Below are 24,878 nucleotides of genomic sequence, written 5' to 3'. Positions count from 1 at the left end.
ATGAACGGAGGGATAGAGAGGGAGAAGATTGATGGCTGAGCAGATGGATGGTTCAGTTTGGATTGAGAGTCCAGTTACCAAACGCCCACCACCCCCATACTCACCCGTCCTATGCTATCCTGGAAAATAAATGCTTACATTTGAGATACATTTTGTTTTGTTCCTGGCTCATTGTAATGTACTCTGACCGTTTCAAACGTAATGATACCCCCCCACACACAAACACATACACGTTTGCGAACTCATACACACCTACAAAAATGTTCACATGTGCAAACAAACAAACACAAAGCTATAGCCTGATCTGCTTTTCCTCAACAGGAGGGCAGCTACAACAGGCACCATGCCAGGTAAACATCCTCAAGCCTTGTGTGCTCACTGCAGAGGGTAAAGCTCAATGCTGGAAACACACTCTAAAACACAAGGAATAGTCAATTATGTTTAGGACAAGAAAGACATTCTTAGAATATATATTCCTCTTACATGGCCCTCCTGCTGTATTTAGAAATAAAAAGTAAAAAAAAAAAAGACAACTTTTGCTGCATTTTATATCAAGGTTTCTTCTGTAACAGAAAGTCATAACACTCCCCCCTAGAGGTGATGATTCAAATGCATTAAGTCTCTCAAAATGAGAGGATTCACCTGCAGACTGCGGTGCGTCCTTCTACACTAACTATCCTCCACACGTAGTACACCCTCAGGCATTCAACCTAGGGCCACAGACAACTCCCCTGTCTGTCTTTCCTCCTTCCCTTTAGCTGACAGGTTCTTCGACTGCTAAGCTCCAACACGGACCTCTGTGTTTGAGATGACTGTGCAGAACAATCAAGGGAGAGAAAGAAAGCAAGAGAAGGAATGATGAAGCAGGGTGAGAGAAGGAGTGCGGGTGAAGAAGAGGTAGAGAGAAACAAGGACATCAACAACGTGTACTCACAGAGAGATGACCCCTGGCCATCCCGAGGCATCTGGTTTATCTGGCTGTCTAGGTAAGCCACGCACACACCTAATGACTCCAGCCTGGTCCGTGTCCCATAGGTTTTTTTATCCCGGATTACGGATGGGGAATGACAATGGGCTGGTAAACTACTGTGCCTCACGTCTAAGAGTTCATATCAGACAAGGAGTTCTCCATGATGAAAAGACGGGCGAGTGGAGAAGAAGGTTCAAAGTTACTGAGAAGTTCTGATATTAGTTTCTGAATTGTATTTATGATGTAAGACTAATGTATCCTTTCAAAATATTTTCAACATAGGTTTAAGACACCTATGTTTTTAACGGTGCTCATTTGTATGCATCATAAATAGTATTATCTCAAACTGAAGGTCAAATATACCCACAACTCCGAGTTGCGCATAATGTCGGGGGCTAATACAAGATGTAGTTTGGACTCTAACCTCCCTGTTTTTTTTTCCTCATGTTGCATGGAGCTGCTGAACAGACCTCAATCTACTTCTGTGGTGGAGATTAGTAATCATCTAGGGTCTTCATATTGATGGCCAGGCTCAGCTTGTTTGCATATTTACTGGCCTCAGAGCCCAGTCGCCTGAGGTGAGAAGCAAATTACATTTCTGCTTACCCCCACGCGCACAACTCTCTTGCACTCTTTCGATTTCTATCCCTCGTTTTCTCCTTTTTTTTTTTTTTTACCAACCTTGTTTCTCTTAACATGCTGATCAGTCATCTTGTGGTAAGCATCCTTGCCTGCCCTGGTTGCATCCGAATAGTAGTCTCATTTGGCTAACATCATCACAGCGTAATCTTGTTGGAGAGAGCAATCAGTTTACTTTGGAATTAGGTATTCCGTTGGCGGGCCCGGAGAGAGGGAAGGCTCAAAGGGTTTAAAGGATGCAAACGAAAGCATGCTCTCCAGAATACAGTCTTGAGCCTGATTGGGTGATAACAACCCACACAGGCTCCATGTGAGAGTAATGAATGGCCAATGGGAGGCCTGAATAATAATGCAATTGGATTAAAATCCAATCACACGATGGTTTTGTCTGTTGACTTTGTTTGTGGGGTATGTTCTACAAACCAAGTTCATGATGAGAAAGATGCATCATGCTTTGACTGGGGGCACATAATGTCCTAATATAAAGATTACCACTCTGTTTACTGCAGCCCAATCTCTCTTGACTGTCAGTCAGTCCTGCAGGATTTTGTTGATCTGATTTTAGTGTACATGCATTGCATATAGAATGAGCCTCACAGTACGATGAGGCGCTAGAAACAGTTACATGTTCTTTGCCGTCTTAAATCTGTGGCTTATTTAGAGAATGGCTACCACAGGTGGTGAGTTACTATTTAATCAGAGATTTTAATGTCTTGGTTTATCACAGAGACATGTACCAAGCTGGCATACTCTGCAGACTTCCGCAGAATTCCAGCTGCTCATTGGGAAGTCATCTCCTAGGAGAGGCTCTCTGATCAAATCGATTGACTCGTCCAGAATGATCGATCAGCCAGGCAGGTTGGAGGTGGAATAGATTAGATGACCTTTACATTCTCAGCGGCGTAACCCCCCCTACTGTCCACTGCTCTTAACATTAAGAGGACATCTCTGTATTACCTGACAGCATGGCTTTACTGTCAAACTATTACATTCTGCACCGACACACAATGTTCCCTCTGCCAAAGCATAGTCCAGCTGGTGGCCTTGGAGGCCTTAAACGACACCCATCCTGCCCATAAAACTAAATTTATGAACCCACCTTCCAGTCCGAAAATGGCAATTAGCACTGAGGAACAAATGTGTTACTTCATATGATATTTGAGAATCTCTGTCCTTGTGGGTGGCTGTTCTCCCCATATCCTGAAGTATAGGAGTGGCTGTTCCACAGAGCCCTATAGCAGCCCCCACCCAAACACTACCCCCTGGCCAACAAAAACAACCCCTGGGAGGGGTAGAGGAGAGGGGGAAATGTTGAGTCGATGATAGTGTAGCCCCAAAGTTCCTAAACCACAGTGGCTAGCAGGATGCCGTCACAGCTGGCTCTGCTCTTTCCTGTGGGTCTGCTCCACGGAGCTCAGCCTGCTGGGAGACATAAACCTGTCGGACTGGTCACTCTTTCCACCGCCCTCCATCTCCCTCCTTCCTTTCCTCCCATTACTGGTGAATTTGGCAAAAGCCATCTAAGGAAAAAGCCCAATGGGGATCAATGTGCAGTACATTTCCACGCAGACATAAGCAAAATCCTATGACCTTTTCATTAGGGAGTATTAATGTGATTCTAAGCCTGTGGATGTTTCTTGTAGGTGTCGTGTGAGGTACACGTTGATTGGTTGAACATGTCTTTGTCTCAAAGCCATGTTACATCCTGTCGACTCCTGGCGTAAATCATCGGAGAGAAACATGCACTGAAAAGCTCTTTGGCATTTGATATGCTAATACAGAGTGCTAATTACAAACCAAGTGTTTGTTCATGTTACGTACTTCACACGATTGTTTGTAAAATCAAACCTGAGCCAGTGAATGATCACACCACATAACACACTAGACACCTGTTAAGGTGTCATCAGATCAAAGGAAACCGAATCACTGCAAATTAAAAGTACAATATATATATCTTTTTTTTTTCACCACAGCATTGTATTATTATCACAAACACTGTATTCTACAAATTAAAATAGTGTTAATAAAGCAGAACCTTGCACACCTGACTGAACAGATTCAGAGAAAGATTAAAAAAAACAAGCGTGGAATGTCCATAAAGTTTTTAAAATACATTTTTGCCTTTTCTTTGTGTTTAGTTATGTTTCTCTGTATCTGCTTCATCATTATTCTGGTGAGCAGTCCCACGTTTGAAAGAGAAAAAAGAAAATCATTTGAATTCTGGGGACCCAGAGGAGAGTGAGCAAAACCCAGAGGTAAGATCCAAGCTCGCTCTCCGTGCCCTTCCGTTGGCTGCCTACCTGGTAAACATCTCCACAAGCTCCTTGCTTTCAAAACACGTCAACCAGTGCCTGTGTACTTTAGACTGGTCGGCCAAGCAGGAATTGAGACTTTATTTGTTTTTTACTTTTTCCTGTCTCTCTTCCGAGCCACCGCACATAACCTGTCTGGCATTAATGATGTTGTTAATAAAATGCGGCTGGTCTGTGGGTGGATTTGCCTGGCAGGCCTGGTGCCTGTCCTTCTCAGAGATAAGCCCACTGCTGGCCTTATCTACCTCCCACAGCCCCACCCAGCAGTGCCGTGCACTGGACACACAACCCGTCAACTCATCACTGGCTAATTACCACCTCTGACTGCCTTACAAAGCAGGCCTGGACTCACATCGCTGCTGCTGCTAAGATTGACTCTCTCCTACCTTGATTGTGTCTCTCTGAGCTTCTTTGTCTTTTTTCTATCCATCACCCCTTTCCCTCTAAACTTCCCCTTTCCTTGCCATGTCTTGATACGTTTCATTTGTCTCTCCTGGCTAGTTTTGTCCTCTTCTACTCAGCCAATATGCTATTTTGAAGTATATCCAGTAAGTACTGAGTTTTATGGCAGTATATTTCAACTGTCACGGAGAAGAGAATATGCAACAGCTACGTTGTGGGTGGTCAGGTAAATCCTGTGTCTACCTTCCAGTGTATGTCTATGCATTTTGAAAAGGACTAATGTCATTTATGTTACAGTTTCTCAGTAAGGGCTTATGCCATTTGTGAGCCGGAGTCAGTGCAGTCTCATAGCTTTAGCAGGGCAGCCGAAGTCACTTGTGTTACAGAGGGAGGGAGCGGTTTCTTTTATTCAATTGTTTTCCACTTCCACGAGCGTGTGCCAAGGGGGAGGAAAGCGCCGGCTTAACACGCTCTGCAATTCAACACGGCCAGACGCAGTCCTATTAAGATTTAATGTGCCATTCTTCTGCTAGTGCCGCTGAAAAAGACTTGCAGGCTGAGGAAGAGAGTGAACAAAGAGCAGGCAGAGTCAGGGCCAGGGAGAGATGAAGAGAGCAAGAAAAACTGAGACAACTGCTCCATGGCCAGGTCTTTGTCACACAACTGAAGTCAGTAGTTTCAAAGGGATGGTACATAGTAGAGGGGGGAAATAACAACAGTGTCTTTGATATAGTGTTTTCACAGTACGTGTAGTTCTAGGTGAGTATGTGAGTATTATCTCTGTCTTGTCCACATGTCATCCCTGCTATTGTGGCTACCTACTTAAGAAAGAGGTCAACTGGATGAAGTCACAGCATGTGTTTAGCCTCTTGGGCGATGAATTATGTGTCGTCTAAAATGCAAAGTGCAAGCATGCAGGTGCTGCGAGGGAGCATGTGTGCGCGTGTGCATGTTAATATGTGTCTGGATGTATGTGTGTGTGTGCGTGTTTGCATGCCTAAGCGGATGACTGATTGAACAAGCAAATGCATGAGAGACAGAATGTGTTGGATAGAGGGGGATGTGAATATAAGGGTTGCAATGCTGGCCATTGTCATTTCTGCCTTGAACACACAGACACAAGTATAGAACGGAGGCTTCTCTCGTCCTTATTTTGATTGTTTTCCTGCAGAAAATGCAGTCCTAGTCTGACAAAGACCAATAAATACTTTATACAGTGCATAATGTGTGCTGTGTGAAGCACAAGGGAAAGAGAAAAGAGGGCGTCCTCATGAGGGCATATGCTTTGAATTCCTAATGACACTCCTGTTAACGTTACTGGCACTGTCGCACAGAGGAGGAAACGCAAAGGGATGCTACGCCATGGAGTCAAACATCTACTTTAATACTCCTTTTCTCTCCTGTTTTTTTTTTTCTGCCTCTCTTTCTCTCCGTACCTATCTCTCTTGCTCCCATAGACACACATAATATTGCCCCCACCCACACACACACACAAACACATAGACACAGGAAAGACTCAAGCCCAATTCTGAGAGCTCACTCTAGCATGAGGTCTCTTTTCAGTGGCTGCGTTGTGCCAGAAGTAGCTATTCTCCCCTGACCGCCTCTCCTCCTTTCAAAGCCTTGTAATCAGTGTGCTGCTCTTTGTACCAGGATGTCGCAAGACGCCCCGGCAAAAACACAGCAGAATTTCTGATGAACGGCAGTGGCTCAGAGTTCGGCTAATCAGGTCTTGCTCATGTCGCTTTCCTCTTATGTGAGACCTTTTGAAGCAAATAAAGTCTTTGCAGTTTGGCACATTCTTCTTGGCAGCAACAAAGCAGCTGTTGGATCAATACACAAAGTTAGTTGAAAAAAAAAAAGAAAACCCCAGTACAACCAATAGGAGCCTGTTGGAAACAGTTAGTAGAAAACATGGACTGCCAGGAGCCTGTTCATAGTTGAGGGTATTACTGAATGTTTCCATGCTGCTGACCCAAAGACTTGATGTAAATGAATTCAAACACTTCAAACAAACATGTCGTGGTTAGGAATGGAAGAGGCAAAACATATATCAGTGGGTTTTTAAAAAATGTGTGTGTCTCGTTGCCCGTCACAAACAGAGACTTCATATTAGAAATTTGTCTAAACTATTTCTATCATATTACCACCCTCTGCATTGTGGAGGGATCTTATTGTTTTCACAGAGTATTAATATTTCATTTGTATTTTTCTCATAAATCTGAAATGTATTTTATTGAAGCTGAGTGCATTTTGCAATGTCTACAGGGAAGAAGAAAAGGGAAATCTACATAATATAAATCCATATATGGCCCAGTTATCTCCCTCTCTCTGTTGCACCCTCTCTGATTGATTCCTTTATCTGAGGGAAGCAGAAGACATGCTCTGTTTGCTCGCACAGTGGCCGGCAGGAAAACAGAGAAAGACACTTATTAAAAAGGTCATCTCACAGAGGGTTAAAATAGCAGGGCACAGATCTCTCTAAGGGGAGCAGCCATGCCCCTCCTCTAGTGAAGGACACAAGAAAAGGTGTTGCTCAAGGGAGCTGGACCCGTAATGAAAGAATGGCCACCAGGCTGACAGCCCATGTGTGCACTGGGCTATTCAAATACCTTCAGAGACACAGAATTGGAGGACTGACAGTGAAAGGCTTTGTGAAAATGCAATCTTCTGAATTAAACTCTGAGCTAGATGTGTTATTTTTATTGACAGTGTGGGCTAGCTAGTAAACACAAGTTGAAATGAGCTGAGGAGCAAGGTAGGTCTGAAGCCATGTTTCTTCGCCTACCATTGCAATCTCATATCTAGCGCATGGACATGTCTCGTGCCAACCGAGAACAAAAGTCAAACTACAGACACTGTTTCTCTTTCTCCATGAAGGATCAGTAACAATACGAGGCTGTACAGACAATGCAGAGAGACAGTGAGACAAAGCATTTGTGAAGTGTTTTTGGAAAGGCCTATGGAATAGCAGTGCCTTCAGCCTCCTGTCTCCTCCCTAGGGCAGCCTAAAGCCCTGTCGGCAGGATGCTGATCCCCACACGGAAACCTGATCCGCAGCCATCCTGGAGCCGGAGGGGGGACGGGGGAGCGCTCTCCCCCCGTGGAGCCCCTCCACTTCTGCTCCAGAGTTAAAGGGGTGCTCTGGGGGAACATTCCTCCAGCCCTGCCCCAGCCAGCCTCCACTCTCAACTCTCTAGAGGAGCATTCTTCCAGCCCTGCCCTAGCCTTCACTGGGATCTCCTGGGGAGCATTCCTGAAGCCCTGCCCCAGCCCAAGACGGGCTCCCTGGGGACGCATTCCTTCAGCACTCTCTCTCTCTTTCTCTCTTCCCATCTCCCTCCTTCTCCCTCGCTCTCTTTCTTAGACTCTCGCCTTCCTCCGCAGTCCAGCATTAGCGCGATCGATAGCACCGATCGCATCAGGGACACGAGGCAATCCATACCCATGCGCTCCCTTAGCGCACTGCAGTGGTCACGGCTTAAGTGCATGGAAAGGTGTTACACCTCTGCTAGACGGGGGGGGGAGACAATGGCCGCCATTGATCGTGGTGACATGTAACATCTTTCTCTTTCTCTCTGTCCATCGGGTGTGGTCGACATGCAGCTAGAATATGTTTAGACTTTATTTTGTTTGTTTTGTCTCATACCTGCAAAGTACATTGAGGCCCTGAACAAACAGGTGAGGTAGTGGGCATACATGGGCATACCTGGTTCTGGTAATACACTGTATACGCTTTTGGGACATCAGCTGGGGGAGAAAGAGCTGAGTTCTGTCAGGGAACAGCAAGCAAATCTCCATATGTGGATTGGTTCCAGTCAAGCTCTGCAATTTGTTTACCAAAAATAAAACATTTGAAATTGTAAAAATGGAGGGTTTAGCAGGTGCTGGTGGTTGATTAGAAAATGGTTCTAATAAAGGATCCATCTGTGAGTAGAGACTTGATGTAAGGCAGATTAATTGGTCATGGATGTCTACATAATGCCACATAGGAAATCTCCTCCCATATTCCAGCAAATACACAAACACACACACACACACACACACACACACACACACACACACACACACACACACATACACACATTCAAAGTACTTAGTATGCCATCTAGAAGTTTCTTTTCTCCCACTGTGTTTGAATACTAATAGAGTGTTTCTGCACAATCACAATACCCTAATGGCAATTAGATTCTTTTGTTTGGTTTCCACGGGGGCTCTTATCCAAACTGTGTTTTTTTCATCATTGAGCAATTAAGAGTTATTTGTCCGTAAGATTGACATTTATAAAAGCCAGCCTTAATTATAGAAAGAATATGGCTGACTCAGTCATGACCACGTTACAATGATGCTGAACATAAAAAGGCCTGCCACTGATTTAAATAAACAACTCTTATAACATTACTGACCATTTCCAGAGTGGTACACCACCAAATATGTATGATTAAAAGATCGATTTAACTCAAGCAGTCCTCCTATGTTTTAATAAGACTTCACACCCTTTGTGTTTTTTATTTCGTAGGTTCCCCAAACAGACTTGAGTGTTACATTGAAACAAAAGGTGACAGGAGGTTCTGCACTTAGTTTCCCTCAAACCAATGAATGCTTTTGTTAGATGACAGTAATGTGAAAGTGAACAGCACATTGATTTTCACACCTTTGGCTGACTGAGCGTCACTTTGTATTTGCGCACACATGAGCACACCAGATGCACACATACGTGTACATGAGACACGCCTGCACATGCAAAGTCACTCTTACAATGAACATGCATGTATTTCTGCTTAAATTAACACCAGAGGGGGCATGCCAAAATGCACGTATGCACGCTTACACACACACACACACACACACACACACACACACACACACACACACACACACACTAACAAACACAAGACTCGGTTTGGGAGAATGGCTTACAGTTAATGGAAAATCTTTGTAAAACTCATGGGATATCTACCCTATAATTTGTGGTTTGCCGATTGTGGGTTGCAAAAATATGAAATTAAACTGTGCTTGAATGTAAACAGAATAGGGACTACACGCGTTTTCTTTAGTACAGTGCTTGAATCTGTTTTGAAAAGACAAACAGTAGCTTCTGTGCTGCATCAGAAACATGATCATTCAGTTTTAGCCTGTTCATGTTCTGTTTCTGAACAAGATAAGAAGAGACTAGGTCTGTGCCCAAACATTGAGAAATGTGTGTCAGATGGTGTTTCTCAATGCGGGGCCCATCAGGACGTGTAAAGGAGGACAGCAAGTCCAGGAGAAGCACATGGAAACCTTCAGTTCACATCATTAGTTCTGTCTGCCACCTTGTCAGGGTATTTATAGCCTTATTCATCCATCAACAGGTCAATGACACAGTCTGCCAATGGCATCCTTCTCTTTCAGTCCCACTATGTATTACTACTGCAGCTAGCTAGCATTGGGACCAGCTAAGGGACTTTCCTGGAGCAAGGATCTGTTTCCAGTTGGTGGTCTGGTTACTGTGGGACCTCGTCGCTGCATGTAACACTCTAGTGAAATGTTAGAATTAGTATAGTGCTGTATAAAATGTAACACTGAAACAGGCAAGGACACAATGCACATACTATAAATACACATACTGTAGCCTACAGTGATCTATTATGAGGACACATGGAGGCCTATTTGTATGTCACACCTGTAGATATTGATGCACAGCACATATAAATAATGTGCTGTGTGTGTGAGGCCTGTGTATGTGTGTGCGTGTGTGCGTGTGTGTGTGTGTGTGTGTGTGTGTGTGTGTGTGTGTGTGTGTGTGTGTGTGTGTTGTTGGATATCTACCAAGCAAACTGGTAGTCTGGTGTTGTGCTCCCCTTGGTGCGGTGTACTAACACACATAGTGTGGCATATTCTCTGGTGAAGGCATAGAGCGAGTGTGGGAGTGGGAGAAGAGCTGAGTGGCAGAGTGGAGGGGAGGCTCGGTGGGCTGAACGTTGTTTACCTGTCAGCTGGCATTGATTAATCTTGTGTTCGGTGAGATCGCTCAGCGACTCGAACACCTGCCGGCAGCTGTCGCAGCTGTGCAGCGCAGGCTCCTCGTCCTCCTCCTCTCCCTCCTCTCCTTCCTCTGGAGAGAGCAGCCTCTTCCTCAGACGTCCTGGCTCACCATCCTCCGCCGCCCTCTCGAGGGCGCACTCTGGATCTGCCGAGCCACAGGAAATGACAGCACCACATAGTCAGAGGGGTGACCCACACAGTGAGGTACTACAGCTTCCTCTGGGTGACAATAAAATGGATTTCTAGACTCTGGATTTAATAAAAACAATAATAAAAGCTGTAATAAAAATGCAGGTTCAATTTGGGCCTCTGTAACTCAACCACTCATGCCATAACAGAACTGTTGGGCAGGTGAGGGTGAGAGATATACAGGCACACACAGACAGGGTGGCACAACGCTCACACACACAAATCTAACACACACATACACACACGCACGCACCTCTGTTATTAGAAATGGTTTTACGTTGTGTTTGCCCTGCTTCACCCAAGCAAAACTTCAGTATATGAAACTAGACTGATGGGAATATGTGTAGTTAATAAATCCTGGATTGCAGTTTTGGCTCGACCAAAGAAATACGAAATTCCACCACTGAGTGTTGAATTGCATCAGTCAGCGTCTATCCAAGGAGACAGACCTCTCACCATATTATCCAGACATCTAGGCCAGAACTGTGAACGTATGGAGCGTAGCACAATAAGACACACAGAACTGAGATTGGTGTGTGTTAGGCTGTCGTCACGACACACTTCCCTAAATTATTCAGCCTTGCTCGCAGGCAGCCGCGGGTCGCGCACATCAATATTCTTCAATCCATCTGCAGTTTTGTCTCTTGTTGGCTTTGTGCTGCAGCAGTGCCAGGGGTGGGCGACTGACTACCCTGAACCTGGACTAGGAATCATCTTTCAAAACACCAATCTAATGTGAACTTCTTCTTGTGATGCTAAAATATTCGGACGAGAAATCAAACCTTGTATCGTTTACTCATAGCGAACCATAAACAACTTCATTCAGAAGCATAGTAAATCGAATCTGGCTCGCAACAGCGTCTTATAAATAGGCAGCATGGCCTGCAGCCCTCTTTGTCCCCTGCTGTGACCATTACACTTCACAATAAGACTGATTAAAAAGCCATACTTACAATCAAACAATCATGTCACCCTGGTTAAGGCTTTGTGGGGTAGAAGAGGCCTTGCACTTCACTGGCAGCCATTTTAAGCCCCACTGATGCAAGTGTTCCTCAGCTTGTCCTAAAACTCCGGAGGGGAGCGTTAGGAGGAAGCCTATTTTTTTTTGCCTAGCACACAGTTAACAGGGCCTGAGGACAAAAGAGTGTGTGGCATCAATGTGTGCAGGTGTGGGTGTATATATATCGGGTGTATATACACATGGGCGGCCATTTTAAGTCCTCCTGTAGGGTGCTCTGTGAAATTCCTTGAGGAAAGGCGTTCCAGAACTCATCAAGGCCACCCAGGATTTTTCCTTTCCCCCCTCTTGCGCCAAGTATTGATGTAACATCACACCCTCCATTGTCCTTCCCTCTTGGCGACTGAGGCTCTCGGAACATGCCCTCTAAAAATATCAGCACTGTGGTCCCTGGTGGGACCATGCAGAACAGAACAGAAGGTGTTTCAAGAAAATGAAAATCCCAACCCAATCCTCACAGATGCAGGCCTTTCTTGCTCAGGGGGAAACACTTCTGACTGAGGCCAAAAGCCACACAATATAGAGTTATGATTCATCCACACAGGCAGACACAGAATTCACAATATGCACTTTTTTTTTAACAGGGTGCCTGCGGAGGAGGTTAAGACTTTGATATTCTTTTTCCAATGGCCTTTATGAATCATTAATTTCTATAATATTACAGCTCATTCCTGTCAGAGAAAACAAGTGATGGCTACATTTAAGTATTTTATGTTTTTAGCTGAAATAAAAATACATTTCTCGGTGCAGAATACAGATGCATTTAATTTTGCTGTTCATATTACGTTGACATTCCCACATTGTTTCAAGGGTAATAGATCAACGGTAACGACCAAAAGAGAAAAAGGATTCAGAGAAGCTGAGAGATTAAAATCCAAAGAGCTTCATGCATGTGTGAGTTTGATATTCACTCTCTTGTTTTGCCTTGTTTCGAGTGACAAGTTTAAGCTGAAACTTCCAGTGATTCCAAGCTGGGTCAGCACTCACGGTCAAGCTGAGTGACCTCCGGTGCACCACCGTGGTGCGACACTGGAAGTGTAAACTGCTACATGTTTGGGGCGAGGGAGGGGGGTGGTGGTGGTTGGGGAAGCAGGAGCAGTGAGGGTGGAGGGGGTTGAGGGTGGACTTGACACGGCAAGGTCACGTCCAACCCTGGGATTAAAGAGCCACGTCAATACTGAGGTTCCTGTGCCTCTGGGCCTCATACAGTAATCCATCAGATCAGGACATCCTCTTCTACCAGTCTCTACAGGCTGGACAGCAGATCGATACCAGCATGCTTGGAAATCCTGACAATCACATGTGGAATATGGGGAGAAGATGTGTGGCATATTGAGAATTTTTCCATCATGCCTTGCACTCTTGTTAATTTTGTTAATCAGCTTGACAATGTTGGGGTAGAAGGTTCAGACAAGAGGGAGGCTTCATTGACTGCTGATCCATATTCTGATAAGGTCAGCTCGAAGTTAGATGATCATAGCACGGACTGAGAAATTATTCATATGGGGAATATAATGAAGATCTGACTGAAAGATTTTTTAAGGATGAACTTTCAATCTTTATGGCACTAAAAGCGCATTAGTACTGTACTAATAAAAAGTGGAAATCAAAATGGTGATTGACACCTTTAGAGGCAAGTAATATCTGTCTGAGTCCGATTCATCCATCATAAACACTCCTGTCTCTTACGGTGCCTAGTGACATTTATCATGCCACAACTTTCATCTTGTGAGTTGAAGAGTCCCTTGGACCCCCCACCCTTATATTATTGAATATTTCTGCTCTTAAATATTTATAACCTTTTAATTGATATTCTTTTCTCTGCTCCGTTATCCCCAACAGGGACCCTTAGTCCCTAGCAGGGAAGCCTACGCTTGTCCCCCCACTGTCTGGCCCACACACTGAGACAGGTGGAGACACTGACCACAGGGAGAAGAGGAAGGGCCTGAACGTACAGGAATACTCACACAAAAAGAAAAAAGAAAAACGTAAAGTGAAGAGTTTGACCATGCTGCAAAGCCAGAACTCAGTAGAATTTTGATCTAAAAAGTTAAGTCTCACCATGAACCCTGATTTCAACCACACTGGAGATTTTATGTCTAACCCTAGCTTAAAGATTAAATAAAATATCGAGCGCCTAGAACAAGGAAAAGTTGTTGTTGGGTACAAAGCAATTTTTTGAAATGCAACATGTGATGGATGTCAGTGTTTTAAACTGCGATACATTCAAATACAGCCCCAAAACACTGAGCAAGAAAAGGGCTATGTTCGTACTTGCCTGTAGATACAGTATGTCTAGCTCCATCAGGGTTTATCCTGAATCTTTCTTTGTGCAATGAAAGACCATGGTGTCGAAAACATCATTACCAGCTCACCCATCTCCTCATTTCCCCATCTTTTCCCAGAGATCCTGATCCTATGATGCCCCCTCCCCTGCAACCCACCCTACAACCACCCACCCCCAAGTTCGAATTAAGAATTTATTTTAACCAGCGAGCAGCTTCTGTCGACACATGTCGACGGGCCTGATCAAAGGTGAGTACGCTCCTTTATCAGAGTGAGGGAGGCTGTCAGAAATAGGAGGACATTAAGATTGAATAACCTTCACACGGTTGCCGGCACCTCATTATTTAAAAATCTAAAACTTTTGCAGAGCACCCGCCATATATAGGTCACACTACATTCTAATGCCACATGTGCCTCCGAGTGTATCCTCCTCTGTGTGGTTGGGATTTGGGGCTCTCCACTTAGGCCGTCACATCCACTGATCCCCCATCATTAAAGAATGTCATGATCCGACGACGAGGCTGTGAGCTTGACACTTGCCAGATTGTTAACGATCGTCAAGAATTTGCATGGGTGGGGGGGGGAAGTCTGTGTTCATATGGTCGGTGCATGCAATTTGATTTATCTGCTTCAAGTCCCCCAGATTCATATTAAGGACTAATTGCTGTTTAATATTTTGATGCATGATGCATTGAAATTTGAAAGTAGATTAGCAGAGGTGTTTGTCAAAAGCCATTTCTCTTAAAACGCTAAACACATTACACGCTCAAAGTGATGCGCTGACAGAAAATGTTTCCTACCTTGTTATGTGATACAAAAAAAAAAGAAAAAGAAAAGAAACATGCAGTATGTTTATGAAAATTTTATGATGCGTGCTGAGATAAAGATAAGAGTAGCGCAGAGAGAGTGAAAAGGTGGAGTGAGAATGAAGAATGAAGACAACACAGAGAGCCCTACATGAAGGCAGCAGCACATGTAATCACAGGTATACAGACGGTATCATACACCATTAAAATCTCTGCGCCAAAAAAAAAAAAGAAAAAAAAAGAAGATGAGCACACAAAGAAGAATGGAAATCAAAGCAGTTGAATGAGAAACAACATTTGAACATACCAAATGCTCTCTTTCTCTCCCTCACCCTGTTTCACTCGCTCTCTCACAGGGAGTGATAATATTGAACGGAGCGTCTTGCTATGCCATTAGTGCAGTAAAACATCAAAGGAAATGAATAATAGAGAATATGATTTTCTGAAGTGGTGGAGTGAAAGAGTCCTTTCCTCTTCCTGCTGTAGTGAGCCCTGCAGTACATTGATCTGTGGGCAGCCTCAACCTCAGCCAGAGCCAGAGTCTCAGACGCCGCACCACTACGCTACACTACTCTACTCTACACTACGGCACCTTGCCACCCAGACACCCCTTCAGATTGCTTCTATTTGCCTCAGTCCACTCCAATTTGACAGAGCTGACACCCTCATCCAAAAAAAACAGCCTCAATCTGACATAGCCGAGAGCAAAAAAAAAAAAAAGAAAGAAAGAAAGAAAAAAGAAAGGGATGTATATATAAGAGAGAAGAAAAAGCACGGAGCATGTGGTTATAATTACACACAGGCAGCGCAGTGGTAAAGCCAAGCTGCAGATCTTAAGCCTGCTCGACACTCTCTGTGTAAAAAAGCGCACTGCCTCATTAAATCTCAGATATCATACTGTTCCTGCCCCTCTATACTATGCATAATACTGTCTATCTTTTAGAGGGCCTCTTTTGTTAGCATTTCTCCTTTGCTTTTGCCACATATCAAACATGAATGAGAAACAGGATGCAGGGTCTGCAGAATGCTTGCAGAGTCACAGAAGAGCACAACTGGGGGTCTACTTATGAGGCAGATCTTGACACCATGTCTGATTAAGCCCTTAGCTTGTCAGGAGACTAATGGCTATTGTTACTGTGTCCGTCAAAGTGGCAAATGCATGAAAAGCAGGTAAGCTTTTCCGCTGCTTTTCAAATTGATGTTAAAAAGAGCTTGTTTGGGCCATTACCAACCATAAGGATGAATTACTGCTGTCACGATAGAGAAACCTTGTGACACACAAGTGGCGGTTAGACATTTTAAAAGTTGGAGATGATAAATTTGCAAATTGCGTGAAAAAAAATCTCCCAGCATCCTTAAAAGTTTACCGCCGCAAACAACGCTTTTCCCATTGACCGTTCGTCAAGCTGCATCCTGAGAGGGGGTTAAAAAATAAATCAGTCAGACGAAGTCAAATGAGGAAAGTGAGAAATTAATTTGTGCGCCCTCCTGATTTCTCCACAGGCAGACATCGATCATGTGGCGGCTGTCTCCCCTCACTCTGGAGATAGAGGTGGTGGAGGGATGGGGAGAGGGGAGATTCGTGTGTCTGAGGGGGTCGTTGTAATCAGGCACACTCATTAGCTCTACTTTGGCTCTGGATGACAGGAGGTCTCCGAGGCAAGTCTGCCTTTTATGCCCAGACCTTCATCCCTTGAGCTGGGGTTAGAGGGGCTAAGGAGGCAGTTTCTTTCCATAGAACCACCCACCAATACCCATCGATACACATTAACACAGCAGTAGATAGATATTTCTCTTTTTCTTTTCCAGAGAAAAAATGTTACAAAATGTTTACTGGTATATCTGATCTATTACACACTAATGGGTCAATCGGAAACATGTGAGAGAGATAATGGATAACAACAAAGGTCAGAAATGACACCCTGTGCTCCACGATGTCTGAGGCATTGGCCTGCTTTTGTTTAAATGTGCTGCTGTTCAAATCGTCCTCCAAATACCAGCTAGACGCCAAAGCATGGGTTTGCAGAGGGATCACAAACAAAAAAAAATGAAACAATAATACTATAGTCATGAGCAGCTGAGAAAAGCCAGGATATATTGAATCTGTATTTTACACAGGAACACTCAGAAAGCTATGGGTAAATGCCGGACTAATGTGGCAGCCTAGGAGTACCCAGGGTCCCCAGCCTGCTGGGCAAAACCATCCATATCGGGTTTAAAATAACCACGCCTGAGACTTAACCTTTACCAGAGACAAATGAAATGAAAATATACAGTGTGGTGCATCAGGAGCAGGCTTCATTCATAGGGGGCTTTCTGCTAGCCTGACCTGAATTACCGCTCTGTTCCTGGAGGGCCACTGTGAATGGCACGCGTGGAGACAGGACACATTCATCTGGGTAGCTCTATTCTACATCATAGAGAGGGTTGGGAAACAAAGAGTCTAAAAAAACGGCAGGAACACACAGAAACACAAGGACAGCTATAAGCACACCTGCATGTATGCATGCACACAAACACACAAACAGACAAACAAAGAAAAAGAGCTCCAGCGCTCTGTCCGTCTCTTATAGAAACACATGCAATCATGCAGTTTACAGTATGAAAACCTCAAAAACAGGAAATACATACTTTATATCATTCTGGACTCAACAAAGAATTTACAGACAGACACACACACACACACACAGACACATGATCCACTTTCCAGCCGAAAATGATGAAATATGAAATGGAGCATTACCGCTTGGAATGGCAGTCTGCCCAGGACTGTGCTGGTCCTCTGTCACATTGTCTTCTACTGCCAGAAAAAGAGAAGGGGGAGAAAAAGAGGGAAAGAAACAGTTAACAGTGAAAAACAAGTTAGACACATTGAGATTTCCTTCTTTTTTATTATTTACTATTGAGATTTTCTGTATGGAAACTCCAAGAGATTTCAACAGCTTTCGACAGCTCAACCTGTGGTTTGGGAATCCGCACAAGCCTTTCATATGTATGAGGTTTGGCAACAAGGCAAACAACCACCCACGTAAATAACATATTGGACTGGGTAATGACTTGATGAATTATGAAGGTCTCCCATGAAACGTCCTCCCAACATCAACAGTGACCAAGTAAAAAACACCTTGATGACTGCATTAGTGAGGAGGTTGTATGGTGCCTTGGTGAACTAAATTAGATGGATATCAAAAAGACGATTTTTGGATTCCAGTATAAATATGGACCTTACTAAAGCTGACTGTGATCCAAACTTAAATGCAAAGAAAACTTAGTCAAATATATATTCACACTATGTCTCATAACAGCTAAAGCAGCCGCAAAGTGCTTTTGCTCTCTAACAGGATGGCTGACAAAATAATTGATTGGCACTCAAATCTGCTCATTAGGCGCATGGCAACTAAACCACTTTTGACTTTTTGACAACAGCACTGGCCTTGAAAAACACAACTTCTGTTTAGTAAAAGGTATGAACCTTTTATATCGGAGCCTTTTTGGAACTGGTGAGAGTTCCTTGTGGCATGTCAAGTACAAGAAATGAAATGGATTTTAACAGCGGGAAGAGAACAAAAGAGTCTCCCACCTGTTCCATGTAAAATGAGGGTCTCACTGAGGACTTCTTACGCCTCTGCGTTCCACCCCTGCAGTTGAAATGCATTCTCCATTATGTCTTTTCTTTTCTAGCCTTTCATTTTCCTGGGCAAAGAGGAAGGGGGAGTCTGACAGGACCTCCCAGTAGGGGAGTGTGGCAGTGACTGCCAAAGCAGAAACTGGCGCACTTTTAAAATCTCACAAAATATCCTGTACTTTGCATAATTAAGGCAGGATCCTATGGTGGCAGAAGCCTTTCCCTCGGGGGAGCACGAGTCAGTGTCACGCAGGGTGTCAAACCTCAGTGAAAAATGAAGAGGAAAGTGTCGAGCTGTTTCTTATGAAGATGGAAAATGACGGACGGACCGACTATGTTTCACCACGTCCAGCCAAAATTCAGTTCCAAAAGAAATTCCTATGAGAAGCTTTCATTCAAATTAATGCTGTAATTATTTGTAAAGAAATGCCATTATTCACTCAATCACATATAAAACGTATCTGATCGGAAATATTTCCCCTCGTAACAATTTTAGTTGATGCACACAGAAAATATGCAAAACAACGGGTCACGGGTCTGGCAATTAATTAGCGAAATCAATTAAAAGCGATTGAATAGACATAGTTGGACACCATGGAGATATATCCCTCTGAGCCACCAAAGCGGACTATATCAGCCAACACAGAAACCTTGTCCTGTTAAAGGAGGCCTTAGTGACTGACGCCCTGAGAGTTTAATGAGTTTCTCCAGCACTGTTGAGCGCCTTGCATCTAGGATCATTTAAATGGGCTAGGGATAGGGGGTCCTAATAAATCCCCCACGGTTCTATCAGAGATTGGTGGTGGGAGCTGGAGTTTTGTTTTGATTACTGTCCCTGTTGGTGAGATGGGAGAGTTCAGGCAGAAAATTCTGTTTTACAATGCCATAAGAACTTAAACATTACGGCAGTTTGTGATGATTTGTCACCACTGTGAACTTATTAAAAGTTTTGTCATTTAAAGTAAACAACTTCCATCACAGTGCAAATTCTTTTCTCATTTTAACCTGTCTGCCAGATAATTAATCGTTGGCTGAGGAGCGATCATAGAGAGTGACCTGTCAAGTCAGGGCAAACTCCTGCGATGTCTCATTTTAACTGGACATCTGATCAACAGTCATAACACGGAACAAATACAAATAGCTGGACGGTTTTAATTAATGCACTCGAAAGCTCATGATCACCTCATAATGACTATAACTTCAACTGAATACAACTCAGACCACATTGTTGTTAATTCATCACTGCTATCAGTTAATTAATGTTTGACAAGGTACAGTGTATCACTCAGTCAGTGACAAACTGTAATCATGCTGCTCCGTTTTGTTGATACAATACCAAACACACATGGGACCATTTCAGCACTGCTCCTTTGATTTTCAAAACGCGGAGCAGGAAAAACATAATCCCACAACAAGTGGCACCGCATTAAAGGCCACTAATTAACACACTGGCCACACACAAAAATGAACGTAGACTAACTGTCATTATATTCAGAGTGACAATCCCCCAGACAGGATGTCCCCTTTTTAGAGATGAATTAATTTTCTATAGATTGGGGAGCAAAACAAGACGCAAAGTCAAAAACATAAAAATACAAAATACAAAATAAAAAACAACACACACACACACACACACACACAAAAACAGACTGATCACCACATGCACAGCTCATGATACATCGTGCCTTCGTAAAACTAATGATTTAACAGACATGAATAAGCAAAACATGACAAACTCTCAGCAGCTTGGACCTTTCCTAATCCATCAAATGAATTCCTGTTGCGTAAGAGAGTGTGTGTATGCACACAAATGTGTGTGTATAAATACTGTAATTTCTGCTTTTATTTGAGGATTGCACTGTATTTCTCTGTGTGTGTGTGATTGTGTGTATGGGCATCTCGCAGCATTTCTCTGACATAAAAAAAAAGAAGAAAAAAGCCCTGAGTGTGTTCCTGGATATGCGTGACTCATCTGCTTGGTTACAGCCAGCTTGGACGATACAGTGCCGAACACAATGGCTGTGTAATCCGCCCTGACTGACCGGGAAGGAGACGCTCGCCACAGGGACTACAACTCAATTTAGCTCGGGTCAAGAGGTCAACCCTCCTCAATTAGGGCTGGGAAGGGAGGGAGGAGGACACACACTGCACATGAATAACTTTCTTAATGAGCATTATTTGAACTGGTGATTAGTGTCATAAATAATTTGCAATAGAGGAGCATGTTAATCACGTTGCATAATATTTGTAATCCTTCATATATTGCCATGTACTGTAAGTAAATCATAACGGCACTTATTCAAAAGAAAAAGAAAAAACTGACCTCCAGTAGCAGCGATATAAAATGCCATGAATCAATAATCTGATTATGCAATTACTACAAATTTAACTTCCGAAAAATATTAATGCTATTCATAAAGGAAAATGAGACAGATGCAAATAATACGAGCAACGTATCATTTAATTTGCAGCAGTGGTGGGAATCAATCATTGTCTGTGAATCAGAACTCTTTCTCCATGTGACAGACAATCCATGACAACAAGAGAGAGACACATGCCATGGAGTAAGAAGAGATATCGGCCAGCTCCCGCGACACCCAGTCCAACACAGTGAGCCGCATGTCAAGAGCACTGACAGCCGTGCTAATGGGATTTTTCCACGGCTCCATCATAATTTTCCTTAATGATAATACTAACCATATTTTTGTGTCACATTAGAAAAGTGTTAATGGGTGTTATGCCACAGATCATTAATTGTGAGCAGACTGGAATGCTGCAGCTTCCTATAAACTAAGAATGACGCAACTGTTAGTAGACGTTTTAACAGGGCAGACAAAAATCGAACTGAATCGAGTATATTTTTGCGTTTTTAATCGTTTAGATTAAGAAGAGGCTTTTCTTACATTTAACATTAAACATACTGAATACAATGTATGTCTAAAATAAAGAGTCAAATGAGTTTTTGAGTAGTCCTTTCGACAGAAATACTTAAAAGTGCCATCATACTTTTTGTTATACAGGCCAATGTTTATGAGGAGTGTAAGGGGGAGTGGTTATTCATCTCTGGTCAAGTTTCTTTTCTCCAAAACGAAATGTTTCAAATTATGACAAGTTTTTTTTTTTTTTTTTTTTAAACACACACATCGATTTTATTTTTTTCGGCAGTTTTATTCACAGTTCCCTGACGTGAATGGAAATAAAAATGTACTTGAGGTCTAGTCTCTTTATGTCCGAGCAGAGGAATTTCAACTTAAAACAGACTAACATATTTACTTTATTTTTAATACACCCTTCATAGACTTCACAAATCAACCTGTTCTGTGGGCTTTACGTTTAAAGTGTAAAAAATAATATTTCCTTTCATGTACAGCCAGGCAAAGTTCACTCATCTGGTGGCAAATTTCAGCTCCTCAAAAACATCAAATATTTAAGGTGTACATGACACAGCGCTGATTTCATGACGACCGCTATACTTAAAGTAAATGGCGCAGAAAATATATTTATATATGCGGATGACAGGCGTGGAAACTTCCAACTCAGCCAATAAACACATCAGGACTGAGGCTTGAGAGTGTCATTTGTGCTCCAAATGAAAATATCAACCCAGCCTCACATTATTCAGGAAGTGCTGTAGGACAGGCAACGTGGCAGTCATCACACGCTACATGCAGGATTTGGAGTGAGATCCTCCTTCCTCGCTGCTCACCACTGACTGAGGCAATGTGCTGACCCAAAGCCTCTGCACATCAAAACAAAATTACAATGTGCCTACAGTCGAGAAATGTAGAAGGCTCAGGATTGAGTAAATGTCAGTGGCTAGGGTGAAGTGTTTGCATATAAGCGAATGATGTATGGTCTCGTCCTGTGCCATTTATTCCCCCAAGCAATAACGTAGCCAGATCTGTCTCTCAGACTTAATTGAAACGGGACTTGTAATGTTGCCCTTTTCCTCGATGGGACCAAAAACATAACCTCTGACTCCCACAAGCAGCCAATACTGAGGAAGTGGGTGTGTGTGTTGCTATACACAAGGGAAAAAAGAGTGCCAACTGTCACAGCATTATTTTCTCATCTCCTCTACATACACTACTTGTCCATATCCATACCAGCCCAGAAAACGCCGCACATGATGCCCGTTCTACCTTCCCTCCACGTACCACTGGCACTTCTGTTTATTTTCCCTTCCGCAGAACAAAGTGTTCTTTCTGCGCAAAAAAAGCACCGTCCACATTGACCACTGCCTCAAGTCAGCAGAAGACAACCTATAAAAAGTGAAACCTGAACTCTGCAACCGCAGTCTGTCCATGAAAACATACAGTACATGCAGACGCAAGCTTGCACACATGCATGCGCATGAAGACACTGATAAAAACACAAATTAAGGGATGCCACTTCTGCGTTAACAACATAAAAAAAAAAAAAGTCTGCAGATAAAATGAAAATTCCTGTCTCACACAAACAACAGAGAGGAGTACAGTGTCAAGCAACTATTTTAAAAAATGACAAGGAAAGTTATTGTGGACATCTGTATAAGTGCATCACTGTCCCCGAGGAAAGAGATAGACAAAGAACAATAAATAACATCTGCCTGGCCTTGCTTGGGTCTGATCCAAATCAGGGAAATATCTATGACGTATCTGCATTTCTGCTCCGCTTCAGCAGTCGGAATGAAGACATAAAAGTCGTGGTGTTTTGTGCACCGCATTTTTCCAATTTAAATTTTTAGTGACAATAACAAAACAAACAATGTCATCACTCTGACTTCATTTGCATACTGATTTCCTCACTCTCTATCCCTCTTTCCCGCACACATAGATGTACACAAATCTTGACAGATGTTCCTCTGAATGCACAGACACACACTTGTAGCATGTAGTCATGCTGGCAGGGGACGATTATATATAAGTGATGCGTCTTTTGAGAATAGCAAATGTCACATCAACTAACAAAAAAAACGAAGAAAAAAAGAGCAGTCAATGCCAATCTGGTTCTAAGAAAATAGGAAATCTATGTATAGACCTGTTTACTATGAATAGAGAAATGCAGGTCTGGAAACAGAATGTGACAATTTTAAGATGTGCATGCACTCACATTTCCACCCTCTCCTGGGTATTGATTTAAAATGGTGGCTGCATGAAAGTACTACCGCAGACCATGTAATCTTCCTTTGAGATGAAGACTTCCGAGAACGAAAGGGGAAAGAGAGAAAAGGGGTCCACAGACCACAAGCTGGGAATGTGAAATTGTGGACAATTATTTGCTGAGCAAAATACAATGCCTGCCAGATGAACTGGAGCTCAACCTCCAAAAACCCAGCAGCTCCCCCACTAAAATGCTACAGAGAAAAGTAGTATGTGAATATCTGTGTGTGCATGTGTGTGTGTGTGTTCAAGCATGTTGCTCTGTCTCTATTTCTCTCTCTCTCTCTCTCTCTCTCCCTCTTTGCTCTCTCCCCACACCCCCACCACCCCTCACCCTCACTCACACACACACATGTACACTCAAGACACAAATGCACGATCGGATTACCACCAGTCCAAAAGTAACTAAAAAACAAAACAAAACAAAACAAAAAAAATCATATAGGCTATCATCTGCTGTGTCATATTGTGGCACACTGCTGCTGCTGAGATTTTATATGAAATAATAATAATAATAATAAACATCATAAAGTTCAATTAATTTCAAGCTTTGGGCAGCCTGACTGATAAATCCAGATGTTTACAACTTTTTTTTAATGAACGTGTCCAATTAGCAGTAGACACTAAAGCTCGCCTCTAATTTCTCTTTTAACTGTTGTGCACACACACACACACATGCACACACACACATCACAGCCCTCCCTTTCACCAACATATAAAATGTTTCCTCCTTAGTTTCACAGACAGGGGGAGGGGTCACGTGACTCTGCACCCCATTCCATCAGACGGCTTAAGTTCCGACCAGGAGCGTCTTTAATACATCCAGATGTTTTGCCAGCGTCGCGCTGCACTGTTGCTCTCTCTTGAATTATATCCCTCGCCTCGTCCTTGCACTTTAACTATCATTACAATACAATGTGAACTGAAGCCGACCAGCTTCTCCCCCCCCCCCCCCCCCCTCTCTCCCGATGCCAAGTACGTATATATATGCAGTCGATTTCATGCGCAACATAACAGGAAGAACACTTCGAAATGCGTAAAAAAAAAAAAAAAAGGAGGAGGTGGGGAGGGGGGTTGTAGAAGACAGTTACATTTCAGTGAGCGATAAGTTCAGATCATGCTCGTCTAGACTTGTCATCACCTTAAAATAAAAATGTTCTGAGAGCCATCCAAAAATAGGCTTATCACTTACCTTTCAGGGATCTTGGTTTAGCTTGCTTGCGGCGCGACATCCTATAGAAAACGCTGAAGTTGCTCAGTTTCTGTCTGATAATTTGGGTAAGACGGGATAGTCTGTACAGTCTCTCTAAATTTCACTATCCAAAATCGCTGCTGCCTTTTTACCATTACAGAAAGATGCAACTTAGCCCTCGCCGCGCGCTTCTAAACACGAGTTTGCTGTTATTTTGTGATGAGTAGGTGGATGTTATAAAATCCAATTAGCCCGATCGGTATAGGCGACT

General features: G+C 43.2%; 1 protein-coding gene across 7 annotated transcripts in view; it reads right to left on the bottom strand.

The window, feature by feature from the left end:
- The window catches only part of LOC104918299 (zinc finger protein 521), a 104,720-nt gene that overhangs the window by 79,229 nt on the left and 613 nt on the right, over positions 1-24,878 (bottom strand). For 4 of the 7 annotated variants that reach the window (XM_027288088.1, XM_019262175.2, XM_027288093.1 and 1 more), the window contains exons 1-3: positions 24,608-24,878; positions 17,393-17,449; positions 10,295-10,495 (exon numbers count right to left, since the gene is read on the bottom strand). The exon at positions 24,608-24,878 is cut by the window's right edge. In XM_027288088.1, coding sequence (XP_027143889.1) covers positions 10,295-10,495; positions 17,393-17,449; positions 24,608-24,647 — 298 coding nt within the window. In that variant the 5' untranslated portion in view covers positions 24,648-24,878. The remainder of the gene's footprint in view (positions 1-10,294; positions 10,496-17,392; positions 17,450-24,607) is intronic. The other 3 variants (XM_019262176.2, XM_019262177.2, XM_019262178.2) reach the window with 3 other exon arrangements.

The sequence above is a fragment of the Larimichthys crocea genome, chromosome II (genome assembly GCF_000972845.2).
Source record: "Larimichthys crocea isolate SSNF chromosome II, L_crocea_2.0, whole genome shotgun sequence".
NCBI lineage: Eukaryota > Metazoa > Chordata > Actinopteri > Sciaenidae > Larimichthys > Larimichthys crocea.
This window is presented reverse-complemented; position numbering and strand designations above follow the sequence as displayed.